The following is a 16,962-nucleotide window of genomic DNA, read 5'->3' on the forward strand; positions in this document are numbered from 1 at the left end:
TGAAATGAAGTAACAGATGCAGAGCATTTAGGATGGTGCCTTGTATATGTGAGCAAAGAATGAATATTTGCTGTTGTCATTATTAACCACTTAGACTGAGCTTCCTGTTTCCCCAAGAGCAGCACAAAGTCTCTTGAGGCCTTTCAACACAATCCTGCCCACCAGATGGGGAGTCCTTAGGGAGAGCTCTGTAGGACAGCAGGTGAGCCGGGGGTGGGGGGAGCCCACAGGGGCGCTGAACCTAGGATGGTAGCAGCTGCCTGCTGGGAGCTCAGTGCTCTGCACCCCATTCCACTCTCTACCATCTGCTATTCCTTCCTCTTCTTTCTTCCTGCTCCTTGCTCTGCGGCCAGGGCTCCCCATTTCCAGGTACCCAGGCAAACCTTGGGGCCCCAGCGGTGGGAAGGAGAGGAGGGTGGAGGGGGTTCACAGCCTGGACTTCCTTTTCGCAAAAAAATGTTAAGTCTCTATCCTTGAGATGTGAAACCGAAAGGCTACTTAGAATTTCCTCATCTTTCCTCCCAGGGCATGACCTCTAAGTGCTCAAAACACTGCCTGGCATGTGTTCAGTGTGATTGAAGTCCTGGCTGTTGTCAATGTCGTTAATCCAGATCCATTACACGTAGTACGTGGTTAACAACCTGAGTCTGGGGTTTGAATCCAACCTGGCCATTTAGAAGCTGGGTGATCATGGCCAAACGGTGACATTAATGTCCCCTACCTTGTTCCTACTATATGCCAGGCACTGTCCTAGGCACTGAGGTCATAGTAGTGGACAAGATGGACAAGATCCCCATTTGTACTCTACGAGGGGGGAGACAAGAAATAAGACTCTGAAGTGAGAGTAGCTTGGACATGGCTACTCAGGGAAGGCTTCTGTGAGGACTTAATTTGAGCTGACATTTGAAGAAAAAGTGGGCTAACAGAAGAGTCTGATAAAAGTTCCAGGAGAGGGCGGGCATGGGCAAAGGCTCAGACAGAAAGTTTGGTGTCTGTGAGCCAACAGAAAGGCCAGCATGGTTGCAGTGAGGGGAAATGGGAGGTGAGCGACCAGAGAGCCCGAGCGTCCACCGCAGAGGACCCTCTTCAGACTTCATTCAAGTGTGACAGGAAGCCACCCCGTTGGGAGAGAGGCTTTTGAAAGAACAGACAAAACCTGCGTGTGTGTTGGGGAGGCAGAAGAGGAGGCTCCTGGACTCCTGCCGAGCTCACATTTCTAGCTGTTCAATCCTAAAGACTGAGGTCATCACGGACTCCTCAGGGCCTTCCAGGTTCCACCTGCTCTGACCCCACGTACAACCCCTGACTTGAGCCCGGCTGGAACCCATCTCTGAGCTTCATGAGAGCCTCACTCTCTTCCTCCACCTGGGAACGCTCCTCTCCTGCCTTTGGGTGGAGGAGTCCAGAAGGGAAAGAGGAACCAGGGCTCTCGTCAGCAAGGGAGGGCAGTCCTGCCCCTGCCCAGCCCTTGGGAAGGACACAAGCCACTCTGCCCCATGGTCCTTTGCAAGAAAGGCAGGGGTACTCCCTCCAGAAAGCCTGACTTCCAGGCTCCCTTTCACTTGCTTCCAAAGGTGCTATGCCCGCTGGTTCTGTATCCCATGTGCCCCCCCAATCTTCAGGGGGGCATAAAACCTTTGAGGGTTCTCACTGCCACGTGGCCCAGGGGCATGGCTGGGGTCCGAGTCCCCGTAGGAGACATTCAGGAGAAGTGGCGGATTCAGTGGCAGTGCCCAATCATGTCTTCCCATCCCTCCTGAACGGGCCCATAGTCCCCAGCTCCCAATCCAGACCAGGGCCCCACGAGCAGCTCCCCTCAGGGGACATCCGCTCCAGCATGCCCACCTGGAATGCTCCCCTGGCTGCTCTCCCCACCCAACCCTGAGTTCTCCTTCAAGCTCACCTCCTTCAGGCACCTTCCAAGACAACCGCTCTGGTTCCAGCCCCTCCCTCAGCACTGGGAGGGAGTGCTGTGTGCCGCATGCCCAGCCGGCCATGGATCCCCTTTGGGCTGTCCTTGGACACCAGGCCAGAGGGGTGGGGGGAGGGGAGGCAGGGTAGATCCAGCTCAGGTGACAGAGACTCACCAGGCCTGAGGCTTCCTCTTCACCAGCCCCCGGTGCCGCCTCCACTGGGAGTGGGGGCTGAGGTGGTATGTCAGCTGCCGGCACAGCTTCTCCATGGCGCCCAGCGAGTCGCCTTCCTGCAGAGGCAACCACAGGCGGCAGGACCCTGAGTTCCCTGGGACAGGCAGGGGACACCAGGCCCTCAACTCCAGCTTCCTGTCTCCACGGGAAGGGCGCACCCCCAGGCTGAGCTGGGGGAGGCCTGTTCTGTTGGCTCTCAGGGGACCCCCCTTAGCAGAAAGCCATTGGTCGCAAACTAAAATGCACCATGGCTCCAATTTCTGTGAATTCGCTGCTTTCATGGCACAACTGAGATTTATATAAAACCCTAAATTCCAGGCAATCTGACAACAATTGACCAGAGCTGAGTGCTGGCTGACCCCTGAGCCAGGATTCATCATGGTCCCAGGCTCTCCCCAGAGGCCAGGGCCATTCTGCTCATTCATTGCTCCACAAATGTTGACTGAGCCCCTACCAGGTGCCCGGCAATTGTTCTAGGCAATTGTCCTAGAAGTTGTTCTCTCTCTTGTATTTCACATAGCAAAGGGAAATATTTTTATGATGCCTCCAGTGGGAAAACTTAATGAATGAGGAGTTCAAGTCTTTTCCAGTGCAATTCATTCATCTTCTGGGTGGGCCCTAATCCAATATGACTGGTGTCCTCATGAAAAGCCCATAGGACACACACACGCACAGAGGGAAGGCCAAGTGAGGACCCTGGAGGAGACGGCCATCTTCAAGCCAAGGAGAGGCCTTTAAGAAACCAGTCCTGCCAACACCTTGATCCTGGACTTCCAGCCTTCACAACTAGGAGAAAATACATTTCTGTTGTTTAAGTGGTATTTTGTTATGGCGGCCCTAACAAACTTACATTGGGTTAAAGGATGCGGCAAAGACATGCTAGAGAGACCCCACCTCTGTCCCATGAGCCATGAGAGGGCTGTCAATAGACAGTCACCAAGCCCCGGGGGTGGGGGGCCAACAGCATGTGCTCCTGCCCAGTGGCCCAGTGCTAAGAGCCAAGAGCCAGGAAGTGCCAGGGCTCAGACGCAAACCCGCATTTGGAGAGAAACCTGGATCCGGTGAGGTTCAACCATTAACCCGCATCCAGTGCCTGGCACACAGTGGGCACTCAGTAAAGGCCAGCCCGATGGTTGCTACCATCATCACCGTGGTAATGGAGACACAGCATACTGAATAGGTAAGAGCATGGACTCGGAGCCAAACCGTGTAGATTTGAACCCTTGCTTCGTTACCTCCTCTGTGACCTTGGGAAGTCACTTGACCTTCAATCCTCCTGTATGAAGGGATAACAGAACCCAACTCACAGGGGATTTTCTGAGGACAAAATGAGTCACTCCTTGTGGAGTGCTGTGACTGTGGCTCAGCACACAGGAAACTCTCGAATAATGCCCTGGCGGGGAAAAGGAGGATTACTCCTCCCAAGTGAGTTGGGCCTTTATTTTATGTTTTTAAGATTTTATTTATTTTTGAGAGAGAGAGAGAGAGAGGGAGAGGGAGAGGGAGAGGGAGAGGGAGAGGGAGAGAAGGAACACAGAGGAGGGGCAGAGGGAGAAGCAGACTCCCCACCGAGCAGAGTCCGATGTGGAACTTGATCCCAGGACTCTGGGATCATAACCTGAGCTGAAGGCAGATGCTTAACAGACTGAGCCACCCAGACACCTATGAATTGGGCTTTTAAGGGCTGAAAGGTTTATGATTTTTGTATGGAAAGAGGAAAGACGATATAAGAGGCATCTCCTGAGTGAGGAGGAAATGTGCAAAGGTTTGGGTGTTGGGGGGGTGTTACAGGTGCGGGAGCAGGTGGCAATCTGGGGGGTCTGCTCACCTCTCGCCACCTCCATGGCCACCACTTTAGTTCAAGCCTCTATCATCTGTCACCTGGGTTGCTGCACATGGACAATACACTAGGACTTCACGGAATTCCCACAACACTCCAGAGCAGAACTACTTTCATTATCCCCATTTTACAGAGGAGGGAACTGAAGCATAGACAGCAGGACTGGGGCTGTTGGAAAGGCTAGAAGACCCTGAGGGCAGAGACAGGAGAGGGAAGAGGTAGGTGTTGAGTATCCAAAGAGGTGAAGCTTCTGAGCAGGGATCCAGGAGACAGAGGCTCAAACCTGAATGGAATTGGTATAGACAGCAATGGTCTCTGGTTCTCCAAGAACCTCACTTCCTCTTGCCTACGCCTGCCTGTCTGATGTCACCTGTCACTTTAGGCGACCTGGTGACCTGAGTTGCCATGTTCTGATTCTAGATTTGTTCTGAGTGTATGTGAAGGGAAGCAGGAGAAGTGGGCAGGGGCTCCAAGAGAGAACAGTTTGCATTTTGGGACTGTCCCTCCAACAAAGCAGTTCAGGGTCAGATGGGCCTGGCCCTGAACTGCTTTGTGCAGTTTGGGGCTCCCTGCCAGGCCTGCAGAAAGCCCTGAAAGTGACAGGGGCCACCACACTTGACCAACAGTGCTCAGGATGGAGCAGGTACGGGCAGGGCGGGGATGAGGAAGGATCCAGGCTTAGGGCTGGGGACCTGGAGAGAAGGCAAGGGGCTCCAGGAGAGAAGGGGAGGAGAAGGCAGGACGGGGGAATAACTGGCTCATTTGCAGCCACGTGGACCCCTCCTGAGGGATTTGTGAGGCTGGGGCTCAAGACATCATCACCCTCCGATTAAACCCCGTGGCCACGGAAGGAATTGGGGATAAAGCAAGGGCCAGGGAGAGGCCACACCAGGCCCAAAGGGATGAACGAAGGCACAGTGTAGCCATGGGCACCAAGGAAAAGAAGGATTGGAGGGACTCCAGTGAGGAGACCTTGGCCAGAAGAGGCTCAGGGTGGGGCGGTCATGGTGGGGGCCAGGGTGAAGGCCAACTCTGGAGGCCAAAGGGAGGATGGGATGTGACAGCAGAGATGGTGCACTGACTGGGCCCCACCAGCATGGGTGGGCAGCATGCATGCAGGGATTTTTTTTTTTTTTTAAGATTTTATTTATTTATTCATGAGACACAGAGAGAGAGAGGCAAAGACACAGGCAGAGGGAGAGCAATCTCCCTGCAGGGAACTCATGGGACTCGATCCCAGCACCCTGGGATCACGCCCTGAGCCGAAGGCAGACGCTCAAGCTCAACCGCTGAGCCACCCAGGGATCCCCAAGGGATTTTTTTAAAAAAAAGCTCCACAGATGATTCCCCAGTGTCTCCAGGGTGGAGAAGCACCAGTTCGAACCAGTTCAGAGACAAGGATGAAGGGGGGTGGGACTGGGTGGCCAGCCCAGCCTCACTCCCCAGACCACCCGGGCGCCCAGAACAGGGTCACTCTCCCAAAGCTGAGAACCGAGCTCGTCGGCCTCCGCTCCTCCTCCAAACACTTCCCAGGGCTTCCAAAGTCCGGGGCCACCCTCTGGGCGCGAGCAGCTGGGCGCTGGACCAGGAAACAAAGAGGAAAAGGCGGCAAAGCGGCCGCCGCAGGGCGCGGGCACCGCCGCAAGGGGGCAGCGGGGTGCAAGGCGAGGCAAGGGGCGGACCGCGCAGGGCCGTTCCCGGCCGGAGACCGAGCAAGCCTGTTCGCTCAGCGACAGGGACAATAGACACGCTCACCTCACAGCCGATCTGAGACACGCCGTGAGCCGGTGTCCTCCCCTCCGTCTGTCTGGGCTCCGTGAACGACAGCCAACAGCGAGCGCGCATCTGCTACGGGACGCGTCGCCTGTGCGGGCGGCGCGCACCAGCTCCTCGCGATCCTGGAGCCCACAACAGCCCCATGAAACCCGCGCTCCTGGGATCCCCGCTTTGCAAGTGAGGGAACTGAGGCCCCACGAGCTTGTGGGATGGGATCAGGACGCAAAGCCGGCTCTGGGGCTGGCATCCTTCCTAACCGGCCATCTCGCCCTGCGCTGCCCTCCCAGTGATAAATCTTTTTAAAAAAGATTTTATTTACTTATTTATTTATTTGAGAGAGCGCGAGCATGAGCAGCGGGGGAAGGGCACAGGGAGAGGGAGCAGACCCCTCTCCCCCAACCAAGCTGCGCAGGAGCCCGATGCGGGCGGGGCTCGATCCTGTCGAGCCGAAGGCGGACGCTCAGCCAACTGAGCCACCCAAGACCCCTCCCCGCCCCCACGGTGATCAATCTTTTGGTTGGTGGGTTCCAAGTGTTCCTATCATTTGCACCCGCAAAAGCCTTAAGCAAGCCCCTCTAATTTCCCCCCAACTCCCTGGATTTTTCGAAACCCACCCCCCTCCCGCGGAGAAGAGGACAAAGCAGGGCTGGCTCGGAGCTGGAGCAGGAGAAGGTGGCGAGGCAGGGGCTGGAAGGGCACGGTGGAGGCAGAGCAGGAGGAAGTGTCGTTTCTCCGTGGTTGCCAGAAACAGTAGCCACGCGCCCCTTGCGCAACCTTGGCGGAGGAGTCGGACCACCGGGACCGCAAGTTACCCGGCCCGTGTGCCCTGCACGCCCTGCGCGCACCCGCAGGCCCCTCGGTGCAGCCAGACCCCAGCCCAAGCTGCAGCAGATTGGTCCAGAAGCAGGCATGGGCAGAGGCAGCCAATCAGACCTTTCTTGCAGACCAGACGCAACACCCCCCCCCCCCCCCACCTGCTCAGGGTCTAGACACCCACGGGGAGCCCTGGGGAAGGCAGAGTGTGGCCCGGGGTGGTGCAGCCCAGAAAAGGGATGGAGCGCTGTCTGCTACTGCAGTTCATCTGTACCTCTAGCCCCTCCTCCAAGCGCGGCTGTTTTGGGGCCCAAGAAGACCCCATGGTATCAGGATAAATTCTCTTCCCAGCTTGAGGCAGTGCCCCTGGACTTGTGCTCCTGGCAACAGAGCCCCAGTCCACACCGCAGGCTCACAGGCAGAGTGTGGGACGCCTGGGTGGCTCAGTGGTTGAGCGTCTGCCTTTGGCTCAGGGCATGGTCCCGGGATCCTGGGATCAAGTCTCCCATCTGGTTCCCTGCGGGGAGTCTGCTTCTCCCTCTGCCCGTGTCTCTGCCTCTCTCTCTCTCATGAATAAATAAAATCTTAAAAAAAAAGTAAAGGCAGTTGTGGAATTAATTCTGCAGTTCTTCCTCCCCCATCCATGGAAAAGGAAAAGTAAGGAGAGGGAAGTATGGTGCGAGTCTGGGGAGATTGGGCACCGTATCAGGGTTGATCTGGGTGACCTAGGATGTGGCTAGGTCGTAGAAGATCTAGGTGTGTGTCTGCCTTGCTCTTTTCTTGGATCACTTGCTCTGGGATAATAAGCCAGCTGCCCCGATGTGTGTGTGGAAGCTCCAGCGGCCCTATGCCACAGTCCCATGTGGCAAGAAACTGAGGCTTCCTGCCAGCAGCCAGGGGGTGTGCCAGCCCAGAAGGGGGCCTGCCACTGTCCACCAAACCCGTAGATATTTGCAGCCCTGGCCACTGTCACAAGGGACCCTAATCTAGAATGACCTAGGTTAGGCTACAGAGACTACACAATGATCAATGTCTATTGTTTTAAGCCACTAAATTCTGGGGTCATTTGTTACACAGCAATAGAAAATACAGCACGGTGCTGGAAAAAGTGTTCTCATGGCTCTGGTGTCATGGCTTGCACCCAAGGCCCTTTCTGTGGTAACAACTTCCTGCTGCCGCTTGTCTTTGGGTGTCTCAATATCCCCCACTGGTTTCCTTTCTCCTGCCCACAACCGTGGAAAGAGTCCCATTATTAAACTCTCAAAAATTCACAATGGAATGTGTTGGCCTGCTTCCCGCCAGGGCCCTGCATGATGCAAGATGTAGTTGTGAGCAAGACAGATGCCATCTCTTGTCCCTTTGGAACTGATAGTCATGTGGGGAAGGCAGACAATATGTTAGCTGACAAATAAATAAGCAAGATTGCGTGGGAGACCAGTGAGTGAAATGAAGCCATAAACAGGACATGGGAGAGCCTTGTGAGCTAGGCTGGTCACTGAAGGTTCTGAGAGGGGGCATCTGGGTGGCTCAGTGGTTGAGCATCTGCCTTCAGCTCAGGTCATGATCCCCGGGTCCTGGGATCGAGTCCCACATTGGGCTCTCCACAGGGAGCCTGCTTTTCCCTCTGCCTGTGTCTCTGCTTCTCTCTGTGTGTCTCTCATGAATAAATAAATAAAATCTTCAAAAAAAAAAAAAAAGGAGTTTGGGTTTTAGTGAAACTACGACACAATGGAAGGTTTCTCAGAGAGGTACTTAGGTGATCCAATTGACCTTGCAGATTCCTCTCTGGCTGCTCTCAGAACACAGAGGGCAGGGAGGCAGGAGTGGAGGCCCAGAGTCCCACTGGAGGCTCTGCCAGTAGCCTCAAGGAGGAGGATGTGGGGACCAGAAGGGCCTTTGAGAGACCCCAACACACTAGGGAATGAGGGCTGTTGGGACTTGCTGGTTGTGGTGGACAACATGGGTGCTCCATTCAAATCACTTGGATCCACTTTTTCCAATTTTGTGACCCTCCCTTCTTCGGTGTACTTCTGCCCGGAGGACCAGCACCTGTCCTGCTCTGTTGTGAGTGCCCACCCTTTTTTTTTTTTTTTTTTTTTTTTAAAGATTTTGTGTATTTATTTATGCAAGACACACACACAGAGGCAAAGACATAGGCAGAAGGAGAAGCAGGCTCGCTGTGGGGAACCTGATACAGGACTCGATCCCAGGACTCTGAGATCAAGACCTGATCAGGAGACAGGAGTGCCTGGGAACTTACCTCCTCAGGGAGAGCCCCTCACTCTGGCCAGTGCGGGGGTTTGAAAGCCCAGCCCCTTTCCCTTGAGGAACCAGGTGGAAGCTGCTTGCCGTCCCCAGGATGGAGCCTGGGCTGGCCTGGCTTCCCTGGGGCACCTCCCCAACAAATCGCTGTACACACACCCTCATTTTAGCATCTGCTCGTGGGGACCCTGACTGTAGACATGAAGGGATGTGTGGGGCTGGAGCTGGGGTGCAGGGAAGGAAGGAGTCTCTAAAATTGCCCGCTAAATGGGGCACCTGGGTGGCTCAGTGGTTGAACATCTGCCTTCGGCTCAGGGCGTGATCCTGGGTTCCTGGGATCGAGTCCCACATCAGGCTCCCCGCAGGGAACCTGCTTCTTCCTCTGCCTACGTTTCTGTCTCTCTCATGAATAAATAAACAAAATCTTAAAAAAAAAAAAAAAGAGGTGGGTGACTTCTGAGCTTGAAGCTTGGCTGTGGATTCATCAGCACAGAGTCATGGGCGCAATGGGGTTTTGACTGTCCTCCTTCTGGGGACACGCACAGACCCACATTTTCTAGGGCCTGGGCCCACATCCAGCTGGCACACAGGAGAGGACTTTTGGTAGGCTGGGACTCATTTGAGGGGGTCATTTTAGTTGTGGGGTTATTTGTCTGCTGGATGCTGAAACAGATTGGACCAGGAAGGCCTACTTATTTGTCTCACGTCACAGCTGAGGGAAACGCTGCCTCCTAGCGGAGAGTCTTGGCATAGTAACCTTAAGGCCCACACTTGGAATGATCTGGGCTTCTCAGATGAAAGAGCCAAGAACAGGAATTCCTGGCCAGCCCCGAGCCAGCTCACGTTTTGGGGTGGGGGCCAGGGCTGCCCCTAACACCAGTTTGGGGGCCTCAGAGTCAGGACCTCCCACCCTGGCCTCAACCACAACCAGGAGAGTCCTTTTGAATGAAGGGCCTCTCCTGCCACCTGGCCTATGGGTATGGTTAGGGGAACCAGCCTGGCCGGTTCCAACAGGGCCGGGCCTCCAACAGGGCTGACACCACTGGCTGGCTCTGGAAATCTGGAAATCAGAGGCCGGCCCCTAATTCTCCAAGACTCTGAGCCTACAACCTTGCCTCAGGATCTCACCACGGACCTGCTAAGTCTGAGCACCCTGCTTGGCACACAGTGGGTGCTCAATGACTAGGTAAACCTTAGCTTCCGTGTACATGGTACAAATGCCTGAGCTTCTGGAAGCTTCTCCTGAATCAGCTCACTGAACTCTCAAAATGGCTCTACAGGGGAGGGTGTTGTCATGTGCCTTTGGAGTTGAAGAAAACAAAGTTCAGCTAATTAAGTGACCCGAGAAAGCAACACCCATGCCATGGACCTAATGTCTGACTCTGTCACCCCAACCTGTGGGGGGGACCCCATCCCGGTGTGATGGTGTCTGGAGGTGGGGCCTTTAGGGGGTTAAGCAGGATTAGAAGAGGTCACAAGGGTTAAACGAAGAAGCCAGAGAGCCAGCTAGCTTGCTTTCCACCCACCCATGAGGCCACCACGAGGAGGCGGCCGTCTGCAAACCTGGAAGAGGGCTCTCACCAGAACCGCGCCCTGTGGGCGCCCTGACCCTGGATTCCCGGCTTCCAGAACTGGGAGCAAGACATTACTGTTGTTTACAAGGCCCCCCGTCAGTGGTTTCGTGTTGTAGCAGCCTGAGCGCAGACAACCTGGGTGTGCCCCCCCCCCCCAGGTCCCCACCCCGCCGGAGGGGATGGAGCTCAGTCCAGACAGAACCCCTGGGGCCACCTCTCCTTCCCACTCCCCCACAGGCCTCCTCATCTGGCCCCGATGCAGCCCTACCAGCCCCACCAGAGCACTGACAGCGCCCGCACCCTGCCCGGAACTGAGGCCCAGATCATACCTGTGGGGGTCACCTTCATCAGATTACGTCATTATCTGAATTTGGTCTTCCCCAACTCTAAAATGTGCATAAAAATGACATCTCTCCTATGGAGCTGCTTTGAGGGCCCTGTGATCTGTCATCCCTTCACCTGTGGGCATCTCATCCCGTTCCAGAAAAGGCAGAGGTCTGGCACCTGTGAAGCCTACAGACGCTGCTCCCAGCTTCCCTGGGCTGAGCCAGGTACAATCTGAATGAGAAGTGGAGGTGATTCCAGGCCCAGCTGATTCTCCTACAGCTCCTGGCAGCAGCCGCTCTTCCCCAGCCTGCCAACCCCACTACCAGCTTTTTCTTACCATCACATATTTGAGCTCAGCGTTCCTGGCTTCTGCGGCATCCCACCACCAACCCCAACCCACCCCGTGCTTGGCCCCGACTGGCTCCCAGCCCTTCAGAGCTGGCTCCTCACCTAAGTCTTGGTGCCAGACGGCCCCAGAAGCCAGAGAGAAGGTCCTAGATGAAGGCCCAGATGGAGGCCCAGCTTCAGAGCAATGGAGCCCCCCTGAGCAACCAGGTTCAAGTCTGTGCTCAGGCCAAGTGAGGAGGTGGGTTTGACAGTCACCTCCTCCCTCCTATCCTAAATCCTCCTCCTCTGAAAGCAGAAGCTTCCCTCAGGCGCTCCTGGGTCCTGCTCTGGCTTCCTGTCCCTGCCATAGGGGAAGTGCTTCTTTTGGAAGCTGCTGGAAATTGAGGGATGGGAGGGAAAAGCTCTAGGGTGGAGCTACTCAGCTCCCGTCCTATAGGAATGAAGGCTCCATGCTGCTGGAGCTTCCTGTTTTCCAAGGGGAGCTGAATATGGAGCATGTGTGAAATATTCTGAGTTTTAAATGTTGGCAAGGAATCTGGATTTAATACACTGGGAGGCCAAACAAAAACCAAAACGTGGGCTGATGGTGCCCATGTGAGACCCTGCCATGGGTGCTGAGCCTTAGGACAGGGTGGGCACCTCAGGCCCGCTGGCTGGCTGCCCACTTGAGGTGGCTTGTCCTCTTTGGGCCTCCCCGGGCCATAGCCACCAGCTCTCCTTGGACACTGAGCTGCTCTGGCCAGAAAGGCACCCGCCTCACACCCCCAGACCTGGCTGGCTCCGACCACAGCTGCCCTACCGGCTTGGGGCAGTGGATGTAGCGCGCCAGGCTGATGATGAGGTCGTGTGTGATGGGGTCCACCAGGTTCCTGAAGCTGGCATAGCGGTATAGAACATCATCCAGAGAGGTCGACTCCATGCCCAGGTCCTGCAAGAGAGGTCACCCAGAGGTCAGGGGTGGCCAGGCCTTACTCTCAAGTCCCATCCAACATGCCCAGAACAGCTCCCTGTGGGTGGCTTAGCACCCCCTCCTCCAGCACCCTAACCAGGGGGGAGACCCCCCATCCCCAGGAAGGTTTCCCAGCTGCAAGGAAGCATCTACAGAACTTGTCCAGAGGGCCATGGAAGCCCCTCTAAGATGCCTTCCCAGCGCATGTATGTCCCAGGCCCTCCAACCTCTGGATGAAGACTCACCCTCCATTCTCCTCCCCTGGAAACCAGTACGAAGCCAAAGGTACCAGCATGGTAGTACTGGCCATGGTAGTAGTGGCTGCTTTTCCACATAGGGAGGGCAAATTTTGGAACCTGCATGCAGAGTAAATCCCCCAGCTCTGTGATAGGATCATATACTGATATTTATTTGTTTTTCCCATGCTTCTGCCATCATTTTTACTGCTCCTTCTATAGCTGACCCAACTTTGGTGTTCCTTTGTCTCAGGGGCTGGTGGCGGTGGTGGTTCTGGATTGTGGGATTAAAAGAAGCTGCCAGGCACCCAGAAGAAAGCACCACTAGGGCTCCCTTAGAAAGGACAACAGGTGATTTGGGGTGGAGGCAGAGGGTCTCCAGGCCCGAGGAAGGACAAGGGTTTGCGGGGGCACCACACACTGACAGTCCCAGCTGGGAGCCTCTGCAGATGCCCCTGCCCAACCAGCAAGGGACCCCATAGACTTGGCCAACAACAGTCACCAGGGTAGATCAGGACCCAGGGGCCCTACTCCAAATGTTCTGGACTGTGTAAAACCCAAGATTCTTGCACAACCCAGGGAAAGGGCAGGCTCCCCAAACATAACTAAAGCTTGACTTCCCCACCAGTCAAGTTGGTGGAAGCTTGAAGCAGCGTTAACTGCTTTAGAGAAGCAAAGCATTTTCTGTTGTTCTTGGGTGAAGCTGTGGTTCCTATTCCTACCTTGGTACCTTGCCCAGACCAGACAATGATAGGAACGAAAATATTCCTGGGCCCAGCCCACCCTGAAGACCAAGGGGCCCACCAAGGGTGGGCAGGGAAGTCAAGCATCACCCACTTTTGCTGCCCTTACCCTATGGGCCCCTAGGCTCCCAAGCCACAGGCGGAGCTGCCCCAGCACAGCCCAGAGGAGGAAGGCTCCCAGGCCAGGTCCAACACCCTGAGGACACCAAATGTGTGACTGATGGGTGAGTCCTGGCACAGGTTCACTCCCAGTTATTTCGGTGGGGAATCCTGAACTTTTCCAAACACCTTCCCCGTGTGATTCTTAGAAATCCCTGTAAGGCGAGTAGGCTGGCCATTGCAATTCCCAATTTACAGGTGAAGAAACTGAGGCCCGGGATGTTTAACAAGAGACTGGAGTTAACTCTGCGGTGTAGGAGATGTGAAAAATGCTAAGGGAGTACCCATCCTAAAAGTCCTCATCGCAAAGAAAAAAACCATATTTTTTCTTTTATTCCCCCCCTCACTACACGAGAAGATGTTAACTTACTGTGGTCATCATTTCACAGCGTATGTAAGTCAATTGTTATGCTGTATGCCTTGAACTCACACATTGCTCAGTTTACATCCCAATAACAATGAAAGAAAAAAATCACATATAATAAAGATTTTTAAATTTTTTAAAAAAGATTTTATTTATTTGAGAGAGAGAGAGAGATAGCGAGAGAGCACGAGTGGGGAAGAGAGGGAGAAGTAGGCTTCCTGCTGAGCAGGGAGCCTGACATGGGGCTCGATCCAACGACTCTGGAATCATGATCTGAGTCAAAAGCAGATGCTCAACCAACTGAGCCATCCAGGTGCCCCAATTTTTATTATTTCTTAAAAAATTTTACTTTTAGTTTTTTGAGAGAGAGAGGAAGAAGCAGACTCCTGGGTAAGCAGAGAGCCTGATGTGAGGCTCAAACCCAGGACTTTGAGACTATGACCTGAGCTGAAGGCAGACACTTAAACAGACTGAGCCACTGGGGTGCCCCAATAAAGATGTTTTTAAAAAGAATTTCAGGAATGGTGGGGTGGGCCTATGCCTCAGCCGGGGCCTGTTTTGGGATTGCTCTGCCTTATTTACCACTGGAGTGAGTTGGGCAGGAGGTAGGCAGGAGGGTAGAGATGCTGCCCTGAGGTTTGGGGGCTCACACTTTTTTAAGACTTTATTTATTTGTTCATGAGAGACACACACAGAGAGAGGCAGGACACAGGCAGAGGGAGAAGCAGGCTCCCTGCGGGGAGCCCGATGTGGGATTCGATCCTGAGACCCTGGAGTTACGACCTGAGTTGAAGGCTGATGCTCCACCCACTGAGCCACCCAGGGGTCCTGGGGGGCTGACATTTCTAAGGACAAAGAAAGCAAGGGTCTTTGCTGGGTGGACCCGGAGGGGGCTGGGCTCCGTGCCCTCTGCCCTGGCGGGGAGCCTTCCTAAGCCTACCCTTCAGCCAGGTCCCACCTGCCACTGTAGGGGCACTTTGCTCCCTCCTCGTTAGAGAGGAATGGACAGGAGGGCCCAAGAATGACCCTCAGAGGGGAGAAGCCCTGCGTCAGGGTCTCTGGCCACTGAAATAATTTCCTGGGGACCTAGATGCGGAGGCTCGGGGGTCTGGTGCGGATGCTCACAAGGGAGGCTTCTAAAGTGCCGGCTTTGCCAGGTTCCAGAGCTGAAGGCCGCTGTAGAACCAAATACAACACCACCTTGGGCCTCTGTCCCTGCCCCGGCTTGATCCATCCCTCAGGGCTGTATCTGGGGCAAGCTACCTCATGTCACTGAGTCTCAGTTTCCTTATCTGTAAAATGGAGCCAGGGACCTTCCATCACAAGTAGGAGAGAGAAATAAAACCAGGTAACATGTAAAGGCTCCAGCAGGGGAGAATATCCCTGACACAGCTCTCCCCAACCCCCCCATCCTTCCATCCCTACTTCTCCTCTGCAAGACCCCTCCCCTCCTGATGCAGGGGTGATGACTTCTTTTTGGACCACAGGCCCATTTGAGAATGTGACAAAAGCCATGACCTCTGTTTCTGGAAAACCCGGGATTTAGGCCTCATGGTCACCAGGGCCTGGATGCATGGGATCTCGGAACACAAACTGTTTCTCAGGAATGTGCAAAAATGCGGCCCACCCTCCCTGTAGCAGGAGGAGGCTGGGAACCTAGGAAAGGGAGAAGTCAAAGGGCCTCTATTCTAGGGTCTTCGAAGGCCCAGGTGTCACAGGGCCGAGACCCCCCTTTCCTGGCGCAGGGAGGGAAGGACAGGGCAGGGTCCACAGGTGGAAGTGGAGAGGTGGTTACTGCCATGGTCAGAAGTTGGACTTATGGCCACGGGAGAAGGAGAGAGGACAGATTTATCCTTCCTTTTCTGTCCGTGCCGCAGGCTGGCCTGCCCCTCTGCGAGCTGTGGCCCCAACACCAGCCCCTGCTCAGCGTGTACCCCTTCCCATGACATATACTTGCTGGTCTCCTGCAGAAAGCACCAGATCCCAGTTCTACCCAACCCCCGACACACAGTAGGTGGGCAAGAGACATCTTCCCTCTTGGGATCGGCTTCCCTATCTGTTAAATGGGCCCATGAGCCTCACTGGTAGTTACCAAACCGTGTTTCCTCGAGATCTTGGGGCTGATGGCAAACAAGTGAGAGGCCAGAAAACTCAGCAATGCTTCAGGCGGTCCAGCTCTCGACAGGACAATTCTGCTGGCCACCCACAGCAAACCAGGATGATCCCCAAAAGTAGTTCTGTGGCCCAAGCAAAGTTTGAAAACTGGACTGCCTGACTGCTTGGGCTCTTTTTTTAAAGATTTTATTTATTTATTCATGAGAGACCCAAAAGAGATAGAGACACAGGCAGAAGGAGAAGCAGGCTCCCTTAGGGGAGCCCCATGCAGAACTCAATCCCAGGACCCTGGGATTACCCCCTGAGCCGAAGGCAGATGCTCAACCACTGAGCCACCCAGGCGTCCCTGATTGCTTGGGCTCTTGCACCCCTACCAGCCCTGCCCTGTCTTCCCCTTCCCTTCCTATCCAGGCCAGGAGAGGCCATTCCATCTGGGAAGGACCAGGATGACCCTTATTAACCCCAGAAGCTGGGGGCAGGTCTGGAAAGATGCAAAATGTTCTTCCCGTAGCCTGGGTTCTACATCCCTGTGCCCTCGAGGTCACCCTGGGCGCCCTGCCTGCTGACAGTGGCTCCAACTCTCTGGGCTGCTGTTGTCTGGGTTCATTCAGCTGCTGCTTGGGAGGGGGCAAGCGGGGAGATGGAAAGAAGGGGATGGGGAGGTGGGTCCCCCCAGGAAGGCAGATGTGGCCCTGCTCACTGTGCTTTGGGTAACTGTGAGTCATGCCACCGCCCACCCTGTGAATTCCAGCTGGGGTGGGGTTTCTGAAGGTCCCAGGGCTGTGAATTATGAGAAGGAGGAACAGGGAAAACCAGCCGGACAGAGGTTATTGCACATTTTATTGCTATAATTTCTTTGCTTTGACCCCACCTAGGCCCAAGAATGCTTGTGCTGCTTTAGGCTATATCACGTGTCCCGAGGACCTGGGGCACTGCTGCCCTCCTAGGTGTCCTCCCCAGCCCTCTCCCCAAGGCCATTTTTTTTTTTAAGATTTTATTTATTCATGAGAGACTCAGAGAGAGAGAGAGAGAGAGAGAGAGAGGCAGAGACACAGGCACAGGGAGAAGCAAGCTCCTTAAAGGGAGCCCGATGTGGGACTCGATTCCAGGATCCCAGGATCCCAATCTGAGCCAAAGGCAGATGCTCAACTACTGAGCCACCCAGGTGTTCCCCCAAGAATAATCTATTAATCTGTTGTCACAACTTTGCCCCCAAATGGCCCACTGATGCTGCCTGACAGGGGCCTCCAATGCTAGGCTCTGCCCTGGCTCTCAAGAAGGGACAAAAATGGCGGGGGGGGGGGGGGCG

General features: G+C 54.9%; 1 protein-coding gene and 1 long non-coding RNA gene across 2 annotated transcripts in view; one reads left to right on the forward strand and one right to left on the reverse strand.

Moving 5' to 3' along the window:
* Nucleotides 1-16,962, reverse strand: part of LRRC75A (leucine rich repeat containing 75A) — a 45,226-nt gene that overhangs the window by 3,845 nt on the left and 24,419 nt on the right. Inside the window, exons 2-3 of the mRNA XM_077892514.1 lie at nt 11,887-12,015; nt 2,088-2,203 (exon numbers count right to left, since the gene is read on the reverse strand). Of these exons, the coding sequence (XP_077748640.1) occupies nt 2,088-2,203; nt 11,887-12,015 (245 nt within the window). The remainder of the gene's footprint in view (nt 1-2,087; nt 2,204-11,886; nt 12,016-16,962) is intronic.
* Nucleotides 3,645-6,072, forward strand: LOC144310864 (uncharacterized). The gene is made up of 2 exons (XR_013376501.1): nt 3,645-4,205; nt 5,718-6,072. It is a non-coding gene; the product is annotated as an uncharacterized LOC144310864 (long non-coding RNA).

This window comes from Canis aureus, chromosome 3, assembly GCF_053574225.1.
Source record: "Canis aureus isolate CA01 chromosome 3, VMU_Caureus_v.1.0, whole genome shotgun sequence".
NCBI classification, from domain to species: domain Eukaryota; kingdom Metazoa; phylum Chordata; class Mammalia; order Carnivora; family Canidae; genus Canis; species Canis aureus.